Source organism: Rhinopithecus bieti, unplaced genomic scaffold (assembly GCF_001698545.2).
Source record: "Rhinopithecus bieti isolate Rb0 unplaced genomic scaffold, ASM169854v2 scaffold_31072, whole genome shotgun sequence".
Classification (NCBI taxonomy): Eukaryota; Metazoa; Chordata; class Mammalia; order Primates; family Cercopithecidae; genus Rhinopithecus; species Rhinopithecus bieti.
In genome coordinates this window covers 795607-816108 of record NW_016813477.1, presented here as the reverse complement: position 1 = coordinate 816108, position 20502 = coordinate 795607, and the positions used below count along the sequence as shown (strand labels likewise).

Genomic DNA, 20502 nt, shown 5'->3' with positions numbered 1-20502 from the left:
TCCTTCAAGAAAACTAAAATTGGGATGGTGCTCCTGAATTTTTTCAGAGCAGTTCTGAAAGTAGTGATTTTGAGCTATCCTGATGCTGTTCTTCTGAGGCCTGGTTGGCTCTTCTTGAATCGCAAGCTACCTCTTATTTTTAGTAATTCCATTTTCTTTAAGTGTGGTGTTTTTTTTTTTTTTTTTTTTTTTTTTTTTTTTTTTTGAGACAGAGTTTCACTCGCCCAGGCTGGAGTGCAGTGGCTCAATCTCAGCTCACCACAACCTCCGCATCCCAGGTTCAGGTTCAAGTGATTCTTCTGCCTCAACCTCCCTAGTAGCTGGGATTACAGGCATGTGCCACCACGCCCAGCTACTTTTGTATTTTTAGTAGAGAAGGGGTTTCTCCGTGTTGGTCAGGCTGGTCTTGAACTCCTGACCTCAGTTGATCCGCCTGCCTCGGCCTCCCAAAGTGCTGGGATTACAGGCATGAGCCAGCTGGCCTGTTGACTTTTTTTTTTAAACTCTTAACAATTTCTGTTTTATAGTGAACATAATAGTATAAGAGTTTACATATTTGACTTACAGATAAATCCTGGGGAGAGGGGAGTATGTGTAAAACATAATTCAGAGCAGCCTTCTTTGAGAAAGTGGGTGTGTTTGGCTGTGTAACACAATAAGGGAATGTGTTTGCTGTGTGACAAAACAATGAGGGACTTAAGCAGGAGATTTTTGTCTCATATGTTAAATCCAAGTAAGGTTGCTGTGGTTGTTGGTTTAGCTCTCAGTGATGCCTTTTTTGTATTTTTCCACTCCACTGTTCATGACATACTTCTAACACCTTTATGATGGTTGTTCCTGCTTGTAAAAGGGCTGGTATTTACGTGAGTGCAAGGCAGGAAGTAAAGGTAACTGTGCCAGCCACTTCTGGCAAGTAGTTCTCCCACCTCAGCCTCCCAAGTTGCTGAGACCATAGGCATGAGATTTCTCAAAATTCCTCCCAGCAGGCTTTCACTTAGTTTCGTTGTTGAGAACTGTGACATGTCCATCTCTAGCTGCAAAGGAGGCTGAGAAAGTGAACACAGCAGTCCTCCTTATCCTTGGGGGATGCATTCCAAAACTCTGAGTGGATCCCTGAAACAGCAGATAGTACTGAACCATATATATACTATGTTTTTGCCTATTCATATATACCTGATACGGTTATCTGCGGCTCCACCCAAAATCTCATCTTGAATTATAATCCCCAAATCCCTATGTGTTAAGGGTGGGACTAGGTGGAGATACTTGGATCATGGGGGCAATTTCCCCTGTGCTGTTCTTGAGATAATGAGTCTTATAAGATCTGTTGGTTTTATAAGTGCCTGGCATTTCCCCTGCTTGCAGTCACTCCATCTTGCTGCCCTGTGAAGGTACCTGCTTCTCCTTTGCCTTCTGCCACGTTTGTAAGTTTCCTGAGGCCTCCCCAGCAATGCGGAACCGTGAGTCAATTAAACCTGTTTCCTTTAAAAATTGCCCAGTTTTGGATATTTCTTCATAGCAGCGTGAGAATGGGTTAATACATACCTATGATAAAGTTTATAAATTGGACACAGTAACAGATTAACAATAAAATAGAACAATTATAACAATATACTGTAATAAAAGGTATGTGGAAATTGTCAGTCTCTCTCAAAATATTGTGCTATATTCACCTGTTTTGGGACCAAGGTAACTGAAACAACAGAAGTGAAACCACAGATGAGGGGTGACTACATAGCTTTTTCAGTCCTGACAGCCAAGGCAGCTAAGGAAGAAAGTAGTTGAGAATGCATACTGGGCCAGGTACAGTGGCTTACACCTGTAATCCCGGCACCTTGGGAGGCTGAGGCAGGAGGATCACTGGAGTCCAGGAATTTGAGACCAACCTGGGCACCATAGTGAGACTCCGTCTCTACAAAAAATAAAAGAATTAGCTGGGCATGGTGGTACTTGCCTGTAGTCTTAGCTACTTGGGAGGCTGAGGTGGGAGGATTGTTTGAGCTCTGGAGGTGAGGCTGCAGTGAGCCGTGATCATGCTGTTCCACTCAGCAGAGCTGGACCCTGTCTCAAAAAAAAAAAGTGTATTGTGGTAGCCAACTTAAAAGATTTGTCACAGAAAGATGGTTGAAATCTGGAAGTGGTTTAGTTTTGGGACAATAAGGATTGTCAGTGCTATATTTTGAATGTCCCCTCCAAAATGCATGTTGAAATTTAATTGCCATTGTGATGTTATTGAGAGGTGGAACCTTTGGGAGGTGATTGGGCCATGGGGGCTCTGCCCTCAGGAATGGATTAATGTTACAATCTCAGGAGTGGGTTTGTTATAAAATGGAGTTCAGCCAAATTTTTCTTTTGCTCTCCTGAGCACACCCTCTTTGTCCTCTCACCTTCTACCATGGGATCACGCAGCATCAAAGACCCTTGCCATATACTAGTGCCATGCTCTTGGATTTCCCAGCTCCTAATCATGAGCCAAATACACATTGCCCAGGCTGGTGTGCAGTGGCGTGGTCTCAGCTCACTGCAATCTCTGCCGCCCAATTTCAAGCACCACCACCATGCCTGGCTAATTTTGTATTTTTGGTAGAGACAGGGTTTCACTATGTTTGCCAGGCTGTTGTGGAACTCCTGACTGCGTGTGATATGCTCGCCTCGGCCTCCCAAAGTGCTGAGATTACAGGCATAAGTCACACCACATCTGGCCTCTAAAAAAATTTTTTTAAATTACAAACTTTTATACTTAGGAGGCTGAGGTGGGAGGATCACTTGAGGCTGGGAGGTTGAGGCTGCACTGAGCCGTGATTGTGCCACTGCACTTTAGCCTGGGTGAAAAAGAGAGACCTGATTCAAAAAAAAATTTTTTTGTCTGTTTTAAAAAGATTACAGTTTTCACTTAACAACTGGCAAAAAAAAAAAAAAAAAAAAAAAAAAAAAAAAAAAAAAAAAGTTCACTGATTGCACCAATTTTGCAGTAATGTGAAGAAATGGCAATATATTGTTACAGCAGTAATTCTGAAATCTTAGTGTTCTATGTTGCTGTAACAGAACACCACAGACTGGGTAACTTAAAAAATGAATAGAAATTCGCCAGGCGTGGTGTATCACGAGGTCAGTAGGTCAAGACCAGCCTGGCCAACATGGTGAAACCCCATTTTTACTAAAAACTACATAAATTAGCCGGGTGCAGTGGCAGGCACCTGTAATCCCAGCTACTCTGGAGGCTGAGGCAGGAGAATCACATGAACCCTGGGAAATAGAGGTTGCAATGAGCCGAAATCGTGCCACTGCACGATTTCACCCAGGCTGTTCTCATACTCCTGGGCTCAAGCAAGCCTCTCAAGTGGCTGGGACTAGAGGTGCATGCCACCACAGCTAGCTGAAAAAGGGAACCTTAATGTAGATGTTGAAGTGCTTTTTGTATTTATGAACTGTGTTCACATCCTGTATTCACTCCTTAAGGAATCTGTTATCAAAATTATATATAATTTTAAAAGCCAGGTAGTTTTAATAGTGTGTTTCTGTTTTAGGCATTAACTTCCATCTGTAGAAGAAGAGGATTTAGTTTTCCTTATCTACCATGTGCTTGCATAGTTCCTGTCTTCCTGTCCTACCAGTCTACCAATATATTTCATAATTTAACCACTATTCAGAGTTTTCATTATTATACATTCTGTTCACAGCTCAGCCACGTCGTACACTTGCTACTAAAAGTGTGGTTTAAGGACCAGCAGCACTGGCCTCTGGTGAAAGATTGTGATAAATGCAGTATCTCTGGCCCCAGCCCAGAATTCAAATGTGTTTAATGAGATCCCCAAATGATTCTTTTTTTTTTTTTTTTTTTTTTTGAGGTGGAGTTTCACACTGTCACCCAGGTTGGAGTGCAGTGGCCCAATCTCAGTTCACCGCAACCTCTGCCTCCTGGGTTCAAGCAATTCTCCTGCCTCAGCCTCCCGAGTAGCTGGGATAACAGGCATGCACCACCATGCCTGGCTAATTTTTGTATTTTTAGTAGAGACAGGGTTTCTCCATGTTGGTCAGGCAGGTCTCGAGCTCCCAACCTCAGGTGATCTGCCTGCCTTGGCCTCCCAAAGTGCTGAGATTACAGGTGTGAGCCACCGCGCCCGCCCTTCTTTTTAACTTCTTTAAGCTCTTGTAATTTGCATGTTTCCTTTTTCTAGCATTCTGTTCTCAGTTCATGGATATAATTTATTTCTCAGAAGGTGAGATTTATAGTCTTCTTGTTTCCAAGTTCCTTTTCTTTCCTTCTGTTTTTATTTTGATCCCTATCATGTTAAGTAGCTTTGTTTTGGTTGCTGGTGTTTAAGATAGAAGGACCAAAAGGCTGATTATAAGTTGAGATCTGGCCTGGGTGCTGTGGCTCACACCTGTAATCTCAGCACTTTGGGAGACTGAGGCAAGAAGACCACTTGAGCCCAGGACTTCAAGACCAGCCTGGGCAACATAGGAAGGCTCCCTCTCTACAAAAAAAATAAAAAATTAGATGGGCCTGGTGGCACATACCTGTAGTTCTAGCTACTCTGGAAGCTGAGGCGGGAGAATCGCTTGAGCCCAGGAGATTGAGGCTGCAGAGAGTTGTGATCATGCCACTGCACTCCAGCCTGGGTGACAGAGTGAGTCCCTGTCTCAAAAAACAAAAAAACCACAAAAGTTCAGAGTGGCTGGATGTGGTGGCTGAGCCCAGGAGTTTGAGACCAGCCTGGCCAACAAAGGAAGAGTCTTGCCCTCATTACTAGTCTCTACCAGTGGTTCTTAACCCTGGCTCCATACCAGGATCACCTGCAGAGTTGTTAAAGCATACTGGCACCTGGATACTATGGTAGACTAATTAAATCAGCACTTTGTTAGAGGAGGCAGAGATCATTTTTGAAAAGGTCCTCAGATGATTCCAATGTTCAGCCAGGTCTGGAAACCTCTGTGTATTAAGATACAAAGATAGCATTTACCTAACCCAGTGGTTTTATCTTAAAGTGCAGTTCCTGGAGCCACATTGCCTGGGTTGTTTAAAAATGCAAACTTTCAGCCCCACCCCCGACTTCCTGAATGAGAATCTTAGAGGACAGTAACCTATTTTAACAACACTCCTCTCCATCCCCATCCTTCATCAGTTCTGATGCACACCAATTTTTTTTTTTTGAAATGGAGTTTCGCTCGTTTCCCAGGCTAGAGTGCAAATGGTGTGATCTTGGCTCACTGCAACCTCTGTCTTCCGGGTTCAAGCCATTCTCCTGCCTCAGCCTCCCAAGTAGCTGGGATTACAGGAATGCACCACCACACCCAGCTAATTTTTTGTGTTTAGTAGAGACAGGGTTTCACCATTTTGGCCAGGCTGGTCTCGAACTCCTGATCTCAGTTGAGCCACCCACCTTGGCCTCCCAAAGTGCTGGGATTACAGGCATGAGCCACCGCGCCTGGCCCACACCAAAGTTTTTAGGAAGCATCAATCTAACCAAGGAAACTCCTAAGTGTGTATGTTGTAAGATTTTGAGAGTTAGTTTTGTAGCAGTGAGCCAGGAAAACTTTTAATGTCATTCTCAAATATATTTACTTTCCAGCCATGCTATATAGAACTGTAATATTTGATGGGTAAAGATCTGAATTGTACCTGTGTTATTCTAAACACCATAATTCTAGACATGTAGACATCAAAAAGCAGATGTTGGAAACCCTGTGGACCAATGCACACCTTCAGAAGTAGGTTTTGTTTTTTTGTTTTTTGTTTTTTGAGACAGGGTCTGGCCCTGTCGCCCAGGCTGGAGTGCACTGGCACCATCTTGGCTCACTGCAGCCTTGACCTCCGGGCTCAAGTCCTCCGACCTCAGCCTCCTGAGTAGCTGGGACTACGGGCATGCTCCACCACCCCCAGCTAATTTTTTCGTATTTTTTGTAGAGATAGGGTCTCACTTTGTGGCCCAGGCTAGTCTTGAACTCATGCACTCAAGGAGTCCGCCCACCTCGGCCTCCCAAAGTGCTGGGATTGCAGGTCCAATCGGCCAGAAGTGGGTATTTTTATCAAAATTCTCAAGTACTCCTTTTCTTGTTCTCTTCTGAAAACAAGTACAGCATAATTTGGAGGCACATGTGAAAAGTTTACTACATCAAGGCCAGGCATGGTGGCTCACGCCTGTGATCCCAGCACTTTGGGAGGCCGAGGCAGGCGGATCACGAGGTCAGGAGATCAAGACCATCCTGGCTAACATGGTGAAACCCCATCTCTACTAAAAAATACAAAACTAGCCGGGCGTGGCGGCGGCACCTGTAGTCCCAGCTACTTGGGAGGCTGAGGCAGGAGAATGGCGTGAACCTGGGAGGCAGAGCTTGCAGTGAGCTGAGATCGCACCACTGCACTCCAGCCTGGGTGAAAGAGCGAGACTCCGTCTCAAAGTTTACTACATTAAGATGCCTGCAATACACTATCTTAAGTCAGAGGAGACTTCTTTGTGTGTAATGCAATACACAGGTGGAAAAAAAAAACACACACACAACAGGGGATTCAGTTTCCTTTAAATGTAGTGCTAATTATTGGTAGAAACTTTTTGAGTTGGTATATTTTCTTTAGGGCAGGTCTTTTCCTCTGGTAGGCAAGAACCATCAGGAGAAAACTACAAGCCATGTGAGGAATAGAGTTAATAAAGAACAGTGTTTATGGCTCATTTATCTGTATTTTAAAACTTTGCTTAAATAATTCTGGGTTAGGAAGAAAGCCCCACAAAATAAAATGAAATATAACAGTTAAATGAGAAGTGAATTTTATTTGTATCTATTTCCATTCAGTGTATCACATCTTAAGGGTAGGTGATAACAGGGTGAAGTGTGTGCTCATTTTCTTCAGCTGTGGGTAGAAGACTCTTCTCCAGATTAGCAGTTGTTAATCCAAAGATTGAAGCCTTCCGGTAAGGGAATAACTGCTGCAGGAATTCTTTCTTGAAGAATTTAAGCTGTTTGGTAGGAATTCTGTAACTACATACCTTTGAAACACTATTCACATTCAAATAAACTCTTGTTTTCTAGCCAGACACGGGCTCAATTAGTTTTTGCAAACTCTAGCCAAGGCAATGTTTCATTTGGGAAATCATGTGACAGAACTGCTCAATTCATAACTTCTCCTGCTGTTAACATTTACACTTAGACTGCCAAGAACAGTTAAATTCTGGTCTCAAGGGAACAAAAAAATTGCATTCAGAATATAGTATTTTTAAACTAATTTTAGCCTGTAAGTCATTGTGAGCAATAGTAACTTTTATACTCCCTCATCTTGTCTGATAATATATTCTATATGCTGTCAATCTGATTATATAGTCTATATGCTAGAAGTTGCTAATTTTCATTCTGCCACCAAGAAAATTGCACTTTTATTTATGGGAAAAGGATTTAAATACTCCTAGGTACGTAAAAAAAATGTTTTTTAATCTAAAAGTGATTTTTCTCCCAAGAACAATTTTGTTTGCTTTCTACAAAGTTTTAAGTTTAATAAAATGCCAGTAATCACCAGTTTGCCTCCCCAAAATAAATGCTCTGATCCATATTATATTAGAGTGATACTGTCCCTTAGTATTGGTATCTTTAATGTTTTTTACATCATGAGATATCGTTATGATCTTACCTGACTCTTATCTCAAGGTGAGCTAATCATCTTTATTTGCCTTAAAAAATACTGTACTGGCTGGATATTTAATCTTGTTAAGTTTAGTTATACACTTGTTTTAGTCTAGTTTAATTTAAAAGGACTCTAACAGTATGGTTTAAAACTCAGATTTTCTAGTCCAGACAAATTGCTCTAACGATTTGGCAGATCAGTGGAGACATCCATTTCAACTTCATTGTTCTGTACTTACTATGTAGTCATGTGCAGTTTATCAACACAAATAATACAGATGAAGGCATTTAAATGGACTACAAGTGACTCTGACTTGTAAACTAGGGAAGCCTCTGTGTTTGACCTTAAAGGCCAGAGAAAAACTGAATATAGATTGCCTTAACTATTGCCAAGCAGATTATGGGTTATATATACTTCCTTCCATTCTCCCAGAATTACTCTAAGAGCTAGATGTCGTCATTAGCATGTTGTTGCTAATGATATAAACAAGAACATACATGTAATCAGAGGTGGACAAATCTTCAGAAGTTCCTTAAACTTGTTTCAAAAAGAAGATTGGGAAAGAAGACTAAATCAACGTTCCTCCGCTTTGAAGATAAAACCAGAAATGGTTTTCATTGTAGCATCTTGACAATAGACAAATACGTAAAGTTTATAAGTAGATAAGACAGTATTACTAGTTCTTCAGGGAATTGAGAGTTATAGGTTACTGATGTGTGTGTGTAAATTTCCCGATTTATCACTAGAGTGACTTTAACTGCTTTACAAAGCTATCCTCGTATTCATATGCCATATACTAAGGAAACAACCAGGCCAATCTCCATTCGATTTCATTTCTCACTTTGTTCATTTGCATATTAATCACATATTTCCTAAAGTATTATTTAGTAGACCACACCAGCACAATGGTTCCTCCAGCTTTTGGCAGGTGGTCTTACCGTACAGAAGTTACAAATGGCACATACAACCTTCCCCTCCTCCCTCCCCATGAGCATGATGCATGTTGTAGTCAGACAGTAACATTTCCATATGTACATGTGCACAAATACATTAAAAACATTTCAGGATTATATAAAATTGTACATTACATGAAGTAGAACCATAAAGATTATCCTAAGTGTAACTACAGAGAAAATGCATGCAGGGAGAGCCCAGTAAAGTACACAGCCTGTGGGGTATATAATTTTATTTTAAGTTTATATTTCCTGCAGGATAGTAACATACATCTTTTCCTACCCAGAGGCAAAATACATTTTCCAAAAACTTGGACACTGCCCACTGCATTAAGTTTAAAATGCTCCCTATGTATATAGACAGTAAAAGTAAGCAAAGAAACTTACAACACATTCCAATCTTTATCAAAAATGTTTTCAAGGCAACATTATTAAAATAATTATACCACAGTCCCTAATATAACATCAAGCTCTAGTAGGAAGGTACAGAGAGGACAGGAAGTTTCCATCCAGTCTGGTTTAGGTGCTCTTCTTTTCTTCACCCAGTAAATTCACGGTGGCTTTCTTGGCTGTTAGGAGGGAAAGAAATACATATCAAAGCTCTTTGAAGTGCAAGCTTTGTGCCTAATGTAGCTGCTAGATAACAAAATTTGGATGACTCGTGTTCAGGTGCGATCATGTTGGGGTCTGTGGTCTGGGCTAAGAGGGTTTCCAGGAAATGGAGAGGGTACCTCTTAGAGCACAAATCCTAAATACTTGAGCAAAATACTTGAAGGTCATCTAGCCTAGCCCCTTGTTTGACAGTGTCACCTAAACTGTCTGCCCTCTGTTCTCCTTTAAGCATTAAAAGAAGCAGAAATTCCTTAAGAGTAGTATTCAGATTCTAGTTTGTATCTGTGTGCTTGCCTGTAAGATTTCACTTATCAATAAAATATTACCAATCTGATGACAACTAGGTCATCATATTTATCCCATGGTGACAAATCACAGAAGTCCTCATTCCTAGCACTAGAAATATAGTCATCCCTTGATACATGTGTTTGGGAGGGGAGGGACGGGGGGAGAGGAGATTAGTTCTAGGAACCCTCCAGATACCAAAATCTGTGAGTGCTCAAGCCCTGAAATAGAATGGCATACATAGTATTTCCATATAACCTATGTGTTTCCGTATACTTTAAATCTCAGCCAGGCATAATGACTCATGCCTGTAATCCCAGCACTTTGGAAGGCTGAAGTGCGAAGATCACTTGAGGCCAGGAATTTGAGACCAGCCTGGCCAATATGAATGGTGAGACCCCCACCCCTCACCTCTATTTTAAAAAAAATTTAAAAGCCCATCTCTAGTTAAAATACCTAATGCAACACGAATGCTATATAAATTGTTATACTAAATTGTTTTTAAAATCTGTATTTATACTCTTACTGTGCCACCATTCTCTCCTATGAAAAGAGTTTGCTCTAAGTCTTTGAGTTGGTGACAAGACACTACATTCATCAAGAAAATATTCTGTCCAGATGTGGTGGCTCACATCTATAATCCTAGAACTTTGAGAGGCTGAGGTAGGAGTATTCCTTGAAGCCAGGAGTTTGAGATCACCCTGGCCAAAACACAGTGAGAGCCCGTCTCTAGAGAAAAAAAAGAAAAATATATTTTCTTACGTCTGCAGGAGACCAAGCCTTCCGCTTTCTAATTACCAAGTGGCTGGAAATGTGCTATAAGAACCAGTGCAGTGTGTGAGATGGAGGGGAAAGGGGTTGTCTGGAAGCCTCCAGGGCCCCCTGTGAGACAATCTGCAGCTGTTCTTGATGGAGCCCAGAGTCTTAGTGATGAGAGCCAAGGAGTCGCTTCTTGTCCACCAGCTGCCTGACAGCTGCTCTCCCTTTGCTCAATTAAAATTACCGAACCAAGTTCACAGCAAAGGAGAAACTAGTCCTTCCCTTAACTAACCCTTTGTAAAAAAATTCCTAGTTAATCCAAAAGCTTTGAGAAAAGTCTAAAATGTATCAGCATGTAAATTCCTCCTAACTTATTTTAATTCTCATGCTCCTATTTAGGAATGTATCATACCAAAGTAAGATTGGATTTTAAGTATTGATATCTAAGAGAACCAAGAGGCTAAGAAATGTGGGTGAAGTAGACAGAAGTGACATCACCACAGGTTGCTGATTAGGCTAAGGGAAGGGAGAAGAAAAGAAAGCTCTTAAAAAGAAGCTGGCAATCCTGGCCGGGCTTGGTGGCTTACGCCTGTAATCCCAGCACCCCAGCACTTTGAGAGGCTGAGGTGGGTGGATCACTTGAGGCCAGGAGTTTGAAACCAGCCTGGCCAACATGGCATAACCGTGTCTCTACTGAAAATACAAATATCAGCTGGGTGTGGTGGCCCACGCCTGTAATTGCTGCTACTCGGGAGGCTGAGGCAAGAGACCCCTTGAACCTGGAAGGTGGAGGCTGCAGTGAGCCGAGATCATGCCACTGCACTCCAGCCTAGGCAACTGAGTGAGACTGTTCAAAAAAAAAGAAAGCTGGCAATCCTAAAGTGGGAGGTTGTTAAGGCTACAAGTTAGAAAATATCTAAAACATACTGAAGTAGACTAGATTTGTATACCCAAAAATAGGAGTTCAGAGAAGAGAGGTATGTGAGGGAGAAATGGGGAACATATCACCTCTGGGGCATCAGTGCTGCTAGAGAACTCTCTTGGGATTTTACTTCCCCATGGTCAGTCTACCTCTCAACTCCCATGTCTAACTACCACAGAGCTCTAAAAAAAAAAAAACCTTTCTCCAATTTCTAAAACCCTTGAGTCCCTCTGGAACTCAAAACCCATCATCGGCAAAATCTATATCCTCACTCATTCCTCCGAATGTTTCCTTTACCTTCTTGCTCTTAGAGAAAGCTGACTGTGCCCTGAGGACATTGCTTTCTCAAGTGGTGGTTGTCTGTTTCGTCCCATGACCCTAATACAAATGGATCTGGTAGGTATTGTTTTTGTTCTTCATTGCCACTTTCAGAATCTCATCATCAGATTACATTATCAAGTAGCCTTCCTTTTCCCTGTCATCCCTGACTCTTGGGCTACTCTTATTTCTTGAAGATTGTAGCTCCTAACTTAATGTTCCTTTCTAACACTACTCCTATTATTTATTTATTTATTTAGAGACAGGGTCTCACTCTGTCACCCAGGCTGGAGTGCGGTGATGCCATCTCAGCTCACTGCAGCCTCGACCTCCCAGGCTCAGGTGATCCTCCCACCTCAGCCTCCTGAGTAGCTGGGACACTGGTAACCATCACCACATCTGGCTAATTTTTGTGGGTTTTTGTTTTGTTTTGTTTTGTTTTGTTTTTGTAGAGATTGGGTTTCACCATGTTGCTCAGGCTGGTCTCAAACTCCTGAGCTCAAGCAATCCACCCACCTTGGCCTCTCAAAGTGCTGGGATTACAGGTGTGACCACTGCACCTGACCTACTACTCCTATGTTAATTATTGATGATTTTAATATCCATGTAGACATACGTGATCTTCTAATATCCTGACCTCTTAGTTCCTCCCCTCCAATAACCCTTATATTCCACCCTACATGTGGCACTGACTCCCAGGATACCTGTTAGTACCAATACTGCAGTCCCTCCATAATCTTGTATTAAGCATCCCACTCACCCACCATCATCTTTGTAGTGCACTTTTATCTTTGTAGTGCGCTCCCACCCCCCGTTTTTTGCTCATTGTAAATGATGATGGAGTATTCCTGCTATTACCCTGATTCAGAGTTCTTCCACCACCACTTCCCACCTTACTCAGGTTAAATTCCATTGTCAAGCATTAACCACTCCACAGTCCCACTCTCACTTCATAGTTGCTGGAAATCACAACCTTGACACAACTCTCCACCTACTCTGCAGCTGTACCCATGTAGCTGAGTATGGCTGGAGAACAACATAAACAAGAACTGGTTTCACTATAAATTCATGAACACAAATCTCAAGCATGCCTTTAACACTGCCTGGCAGTCACAGGACATTGTTCCAGTCCATTTACTCTCCGACTGTCCTAGAGGGGCCGGCACACTGCAGCCACACTCACTTATGTAGTGTCCATGGCTGCTTTCACACTACAATGGCAGAGGAGAGTAGCTGCAACAGAGACCTGATAGCCATGAAAACATTTGTTATCCCGTGAAACCCCCTCTCTACTAAAAAATACAAAGAACTAGCTGGGTGAGGTGGCCGGCGTCTGTAGTCCCAGCTACTTCGGAGGCTGAGGCAGGAGAATGGCATAAACCCAGGAGGCGGAGCTTGCAGTGAGCTGAGATCCGGCCACTGCACACCAGCCTGGGCGACAGAGCGAGACTCCGTCTCAAAAAAAAAAAAAATTTGTTATCTGGCCCTTTACAGAAAAAGTTGAGCAGTCCCTCTCCTTCCCAACTATTTCATACATTCTCTTTCCATTGTCTTTTTCCCTATCCTCTCTCAATTGGCCTTCTTTCTTCCTACCTTACTGAGATATTTGAAACAATTAGAAAGTCACTTCTGTAGGCTCCCATAGTCCCATGTGCTCACAGCATACCATAAACCCTGATTTCCCTGCTGTTATCATAAACTTCCAGCTCTTCTGACCAGTCCCTCTACTGTATACTGGATCCTTCTCTGGTCAAGGACAGAGCTCCAGCAATTCACCCTCTCACTCCTGTCATCATTTTTTGTTCTGTTGAATTATTCCCATTAATTTTCAAACAGGCTTTGTTTCTCCTACCTTAAGAAAAAAACTTTTAAATAAATTTCAGGACCCTAATTCCTTCTTCCAGTTATAGTCCCATTCTTCTGCTCCCCTTTCCAGGAAATTTCTCAAAAGAAAGATCTATATTCTCTCATTCCTTTTCTCTCATTCTCTCAAATCCATTCCAATCAGGAGTTTGATACCACTCCACAAAATCTGTTATCAAAACCACTAGTACCTTCCTCATTGCTAAATCTGCTCATTTCTCAGTCCTTATCTTACTTGACCTGTCGACAGCATGTAACATGATAGATCACTTCTCTTTGAAACACTTTCTGTTCTTGGACCCAAAGATACCACACGCTTGTGGTTTTCTTGCTACCTCAACTGGCCACTCCTTATCAGTCTGCTTTGCTGGTTGCTTCTCATCTCTCCAGTCTCTAAACCTTAGACTCCCCAGCGTTAAGTCTTTGGACCTCCTCTTTCCTAACTACACTACCTTCGTGATCTCATCCAGTCTCATGTTTAATATGTATAAGCTTGTGGCCCCCAAATTTATATCTCCAGTCCAGACCTGTTTCTTGAACTCTTGACACCTGTATCCAACTAGCTATTTGATCCTTGTAGGTATCGAACAGACACCTCAAACAAATGTCCAGGACTGAATTCCATATCCCCCCAACCCGCCACAACCTCCCACCCCAACAAAACCTACCCAGTCATCTCCAGCTCAGTGGCAATTTTATCCTTCCATTTGTTCAGGCTAAAAAGCTTGTCCTTGTCCTTAACCCTTCTGACCCATGCCCAATCCATAAGCAAATCCCATTACTTCTACCTTTGAAATATATCAAGAATCTGATACTTCTTACCTCCTACTGCTACACAAAGAACCAAGCCACCATCATCATCTTCAGTCTGCAAAAACCTTTTAACTATTCTCCCAGTTTCCTCCCTTACCCCCCTTCAGTCTGTTCCTAATACAGTGGCCACAGGCATCTTGTTAAAACACAGGACAGATCATTTTGCTCCTCTGGTTAAAATTCCCCAATACCTCCACATCTTACACAGAGTAGAAGCCAAAACCTTTCCAATGGCCTATCACCCGCAACCTCTCCCACCTCATCTCCTGCACCTCTCTAGATCACTTCTTCCGTTGCTCCCACCTCAGGACTTCTGCATATGCAGCTCATTCTGGAGTATGATTCCCCATGGTTCTTTCCTTTACCATTTTTTTTCTCTCTTTTTATTTTTTTTTAGGGGGACAGGGTTTTGCTTTGTTACGCAGGCTAGAGTGGCACAGCTCACTTGCAGCCTTGACGTGGGCCCAAGTGATCCTCCTACTTCAGCCTCCTGAGTAGCTGGGACTACAGGCTTGCGTCACAATGTCCGGCTAATTTTTTAACTTTTGTAGAGAGCGGGTCTCCACAGGAGACCCCGTCACAAACAAGCTGGTCTCAAACTCCTGGCCTCAAGTGATCCTCCTACCTTGGCCTCCCAAAGTGTTGGGATTACAGGCTGAGTCACTGTTCCTGATTCCTTTACTGCTATCGAGTCTGATTCAGTAGAGCCTTCTTGTATAGGTTTCCTAAATGTCTCTATTTAAAATCATAAGCATCCCTCCAGTCCTTGGCCCCCGCATCTTTCTACTTATTTTTTCCCTATATTATCTGCTAAATATACCATCTAATTTTCAATTTTACTGCCTATCTCTCAGCTAGACTATAAACTTCATTAATTCAAGGAGTATGGTCTCTGGTTTGCTGGTTCACTGCCAGTGTTATAAACATGCTTGGCACATATTAAACACCTCAATAAATAAATATTTATTGAGTGAATTAATCAGAGCTGCGAGTGGACATTCTTTTGTACCCATAACAAAAATTGAACAGCATACTGAACCGATCAACCTGAACTGAATTAGGCTGGCCGTCAGGGCCTCCAAAGTACTGCTTCTGTCTGGTCACCCTGCTGCTACAGCCCTGGCCAGCTAGGCCCTGCTGCTCATTGTGCCAGCCCAGAGAGGAGCCAGCCAGGAGATGCTGAGTGCTGTGTGGGGGTGGGGAACCCCAAGGAGAAGGTGCTGAGGAGGACACTGATAAACAGGGTTAGCAGCTCAAACTGCCAGAGACAGAAGGCAAGCTCAAATGAGTGACCTGAAACAGCAAGTGGTAGATTTAGAACAGAACCAAAAACTTTTGCTAGACAATCAGCTTTTACACGAGAAAATGCATGGACTCATAGTTGAGAACCGTGAGTGAAGGCAGCACTTGGGGATGGAGGCCCTGGTTACTGAAGAGGAGGCGAAAGCCAAGTTAATTCCATCTATTTGATGCTTGACATCCCTAACTAGGCAGATGAGGGTAGAAGTTAGTTGTGGTGGGGTTGGAAGTAAACATCAACTACCTTCCCAGTATGATATCCTGTTGGGCATTCTGGACGACTTACACCCAGTAGTGTTCTTCAAATGTCCTTCCCCAGAGTCTGCCAGCCTGCAGCAGCTCCCAGGGGTCTACTCAGAAGGACCCAATTCCTAACCAGCCTCCCTTTCTCTGTCAGTGGGGACATTATCACCCAAGCTTGAAGCTATTAATGAACTAATTAATTTTGACTACATATATGCCAAGCCTGTAGTCTGAGACAGAGAGTCAAGCTAATGTGGTAGTGAAAATCAAGGAAGCACCTCTCAGCCTCTCAGAAAGATCACCCGGAATTCGTGGTATCAGTGAAGGAAGACCCTGTGGAAGATGACTTCATTCCACAGGGTATTCGACCAGGGTATCTCCAGTCTACTTTCATCCAGCCACTGCCCAAAGCCATCTTCCTGTCTACTGGATGTTTACAGTGACTGTGGGTATGAGGGCTCCCCTTTCCCCTTCAGAAACATGGCCTCTCCACTTGGTGCAAACCATTCTAAGGAGGAGACTGGCCAATGAACTCTTTCCTCAGCTGGTTAGTGTCTAAGGGGTGATCTAATACTGTTGCCCTTTTCCTGACTATTACACTGCTTGAAGGATAGCAGAGAAGCCTGCATGTGCTTCATTCCAAAGGCTAGAGAATCTACAATCCTGGAGAATTCCCTTAACATATTTATCTGTTCAAATGTCATAGAGAACCCCAAGTATTGTCTTTTGGCATGCAGCAGTCCAAGGTATTCGATATGTTACTATAATTCAGAACTACAGCTTTTGAGGTTGTACTTTTTCTAAAGAGTGGTAGTTTGCCCTAAATATTTATTATGTGAGGGTGATTAGAGAAGTGTTTTAGAGTAGACATAGAATTCATAAATGGCTGTTTATCATTTCTCCTCCCCCTTTTTGGCATCCCAGGCTTGCCTCTAGTTTTAGGTCCTTTAGTTTGCTTCTGCAAGTGGAGAGAACACCTACCTGAGAGGGATCTTTTCCCCTCATGTACAGTTCAAGTAAAGATCAAGAATTTTTTGTAAAATTATAGAAATTGATTGTGTAAATGCTTGATGGAATTGTTTCCTGCTAGTATAGCTTTTGAAAGGTGCTTTCTCCATTTATTTAAAACTACCTATGTAATTAAAAAGTACAATGCAAAAAAATTAAATAAACAATTAGAAGAGATGTACTTACATATCAATATAGGTGATTCTCTAAAATCACTGCCTACCATGGAAAGTCATTTTCCCTAATGTTCTGACTCAATGCTACATTAAATGTGGCATGGAGGAAGAGTCTTGGGAAACGTTGAGAACTGTAAGTGTTCTCAATAGGCAGACTTTGTAAAGAAATCCCAGAGTAATGGTGGCATTTGGCTGAGGGGTGCTGATAAGACAAGAAGGCCAGGAAGCCTGTTATTTGAGCCCAGTGTGTCACATCTCCTCTCACATGTGGGACCATGTTGTTCCTGAGTCTTACCTTCTTTAGTGATGGCATCTGCAGTCTCTTTGGCCTTGTCTTTAAGGTCCTTGACCACACTGTCCATCTGGGACTCGTGCTTCAGGAAGAAAGGACGGATGATGCGCTTGTAGAGCAGTTCAGCCCCATTAGAAGGGCTCGGGGCCATGCACCACAACAGGAAGCCACACTGCAGAATAAGAGCCAGCATGGGTAACAGGAGGGTGGAGGGGCACATTCTGAGAATACACAGTCTTTTACTATGGGGATGGGAAATGCCTCTGGTATTTTCTCCAAAGGCATTACCAGTGTTTTCTGCAGGTTAAAGGTGGGCTTTCTTTAGATGAAAAAAACATGATGAGTAATGAGCTGGTAAGGAAAAGCTGAGACTAAAAAACAAAGGGTAAAACACACCACGTCCAGGAGCTTAACTATCTTCCTAACTTGGACCACTTTTTAGTATATAGTTGTAAGAGGCTTTTATTAATCATAACTCTTAGAAATCAATTTAAGAAAATATAGTGCTTATCTGCATGCATAAAGCGCTATCCAGATAAGCCTAATATCTAGGAGGCTTGTGCTTGGTAGGCTTACCTTGGTAAATTTATCAAATTTGTTCATCCTATTATAGAAAAAATACCTTGTCCATTCTTGAATTCTTCCTTTGGTGGAACCTCAGTTTTTGGGTAGATCTTTAGCCTTCAAGAAATCTTTATAGCTGTTCTTCATCTTTCATCTTAAATGTAGTTATTATTCCTAACTCCTTCTTTACAGCTCTACTTTGCCATTGAGATTTTTTTTTAAATTGACAAATTTCTGCCCTAATTACTTAAATAAGGATTTTACACTATTTGTGTCCAAAATTTTCTACTGTTTATTCAAATAATACCAGCTTGCCACTTCAAGTCATCCATGCAATTTACTCCTTTTAAGATAAAAGGAAAAAAAAAAAAAGAAGGAAAGGAAATATTCAGAGTAATCTGCCCATTTCCCTAGAAAGTTTAATAAACAACATGCTGAGTTATTTTAGTTTAAAAGATTTTAACCACATTTTATTCCGCACAGCCTAGGTGACTCTACAAAAAAAACCAGAAGTCACTTACAGAGAGATTCCAAATCAGTATTTTTTACATCTTCTCCTTAAACTAAAAACATCTTAATTTATCATGCTTTAAATTTAAAAGGCTTAGTCCTTATGATTCCAAACCAAGGGATGTAATCTGATAATCAACAAGCTATGATGCCTTTCTAAGACAGTCTTTCAAGTGTTTTAGAGATACAAAGCTGATAAAAGGCTAACAGTAACGACAGAGTTTTACTTTAAAATGCACAAATAGCTCACTCCAACAGCACCATGTTGGCTCTGAGAAATTTATACTACACTTTGAACTTGTACTGCACTCTGAACTTGTACTACACTCAAAATAAAAAACAAAGCCCAAGTTCTCAACAAATTAATATCTCCAGATTATTATTTTTGAGAGTCTTGCTCTGTCACCCAGGCTGGAGTGCCGTGGCATGAACATGGCTTACTGCAGCCTTGAACTCCTGGGTTCAAACAGTTTTCCCACCTCAGCCTCCCAAGTAGCTAGGACTAACTGCAGGCATGAACCACCAGGCCTGGCTAAATTTTTATAACTTTTTCTTTTGTAGAGACCAAGTCTCACAATGTTGCCCAGGCTCCCCTTATCTCAACTACAGTAAAAAGTAACTCTTGAAATATAACCTTTGTGAATTAAAATTTGTCACAGATGCACAAGTGTTTTTAGGACAGAGACTTGCTGGGCATGTTGGCATGCACCTGTAGTTCCAGTGACTTGGGAGACCAAGGTGCAAGGATTGTTTGAGCCTAGGAGTTGGAGACTGACATGGTTTGGTTGTGTCTCCACCCAAATCTCATCTTGTACTGTAGCTCCCATAATTCCCATGTGTCGTGGAAAGGATGAGGTGAGAGATAACTGAATCATGGGGGTGGTTTCCTGCCATGCTGTTCTCGTGGTAGTGAATAAGTCTCACGAGATCTGATAGTTTTACAAGGAGTTTCCCCTTTCACTTGGCTCTCATTCTCTCTTGCCTGCCACTGCCATGTAAGACATCCCTTTGCTTTTCCATCATCTTCCACCATGATTGTGAGGCCTCCACAGCCAAGTGGAACTGTGAGTCAATTAAACCTCTTTCCTTCATAAATTGCCCATTCTCGGGTATGTCTTTATTAGCAGTATGAGAGCAGACTAATGCAGAGATCATCCTGGGCAACACAGCAAGAGCTCATCTCAAAAACAAAACAAAACCCAGAGACTATAGGACTAAATTTTTTATAAAACCCCAAAACTATAGCTGTATGCTTAAGAAACATACCTACAACAAAACCAAACAGGAACACTGAAAATAAAGTTATGGGAAAGATATATCAGACAAACACCAACTCCCAGAATAGCTCATTAGTAATATTAATACATAAAAATTGCTTAAGGTAAAATGAGTAAATAGAATGATAATGAAGGAAAGCAATTCAGCAAGAATATTAAAATTCCTGAACTTGTATATACCTTTGAAATATGTAAATTATATATAGCTTTGTATGTTTGTAATATAATATTTTTTATAATTATGTATTTTATATATAGCTATAGATAGCTTTCAAATATGGCTTTAAAATATGTAAATGTAAGTCAGAATTATATAGACAAATGGACACAATCTGCAATCATAGATTTTAACATTTCCATCAGAAATTGATATACTAGCCAGGCTCACAGCTGTAATCCCAGCATTTTGGGAGACTGAGGTTGGAGGATCACTTGAGCCCAGGAGTTTTGAGACTAGCCTGTGTAACATAGTAACATAGGGAGACCCCATCTCTATGGGAAAAAAAATTTTTTTTTTTTTTTTTTTTTTTTGAGACAGAGTCTTGCTCTCTCTCACCCAGGCTGAAGTTCCGTGGCACAATCTCAGCTCACTGCAGTCTCCGCCTCCCAGATTCAAGTGATTCTCCTGTCTCAGCCTCCCAAGTAGCTGGGACTACAGACATACACCCACCATGCCTGGCTAATTTTTCTATTTTTAGTAGAGACAAGGTTTCACTATGTTGGTCAGGCTGGTCTTGAACTCCTGACCTCAAATGATCCACCCCCATTGGCCTCCCAAAGCCCTGGGATTACAGGTGTAAGCCACTGCTCCTGGCCACAAAAAAAAAGAAAATAATTTTAAATTAGCCAGGCTTGGTAGCGTGTGCCTGTGGTCCTCCTGGGAGGCTGAGGCGGGAGGGTGGATTGAGCTTGGGAGGTCGAGACTGCTGTGAGCTGTGATACCACTACTGCAATCCAGACTTGGTGAGAGAGCAAGACCCTGTCTCAAAAAAA

At 41.9% G+C, this 20502-nt stretch overlaps 2 protein-coding genes and 2 pseudogenes across 3 annotated transcripts in view; 3 read left to right on the top strand and 1 right to left on the bottom strand.

Annotated features, from left to right (window-relative positions):
* SRP19 (signal recognition particle 19) overlaps positions 1 to 20502 on the top strand; it is a 29719-nt gene that overhangs the window by 7391 nt on the left and 1826 nt on the right. The window lies entirely within an intron of this gene.
* Positions 467 to 20502, top strand: part of LOC108512894 (U2 small nuclear ribonucleoprotein auxiliary factor 35 kDa subunit-related protein 2-like) — a 23052-nt pseudogene continuing 3016 nt past the window's right edge. Inside the window, exon 1 of the transcript XR_001880738.1 lies at positions 467 to 1460. The product of XR_001880738.1 is annotated as a U2 small nuclear ribonucleoprotein auxiliary factor 35 kDa subunit-related protein 2-like (transcript). The remainder of the gene's footprint in view (positions 1461 to 20502) is intronic.
* REEP5 (receptor accessory protein 5) overlaps positions 8952 to 20502 on the bottom strand; it is a 44099-nt gene continuing 32548 nt past the window's right edge. Inside the window, exons 4-5 of the mRNA XM_017848448.1 lie at positions 17162 to 17330; positions 8952 to 9137 (exon numbers count right to left, since the gene is read on the bottom strand). Coding sequence (XP_017703937.1) covers positions 9088 to 9137; positions 17162 to 17330 — 219 coding nt within the window. The 3' untranslated portion in view covers positions 8952 to 9087. The remainder of the gene's footprint in view (positions 9138 to 17161; positions 17331 to 20502) is intronic.
* LOC108512891 (uncharacterized) lies at positions 10308 to 16882 on the top strand (annotated as a pseudogene).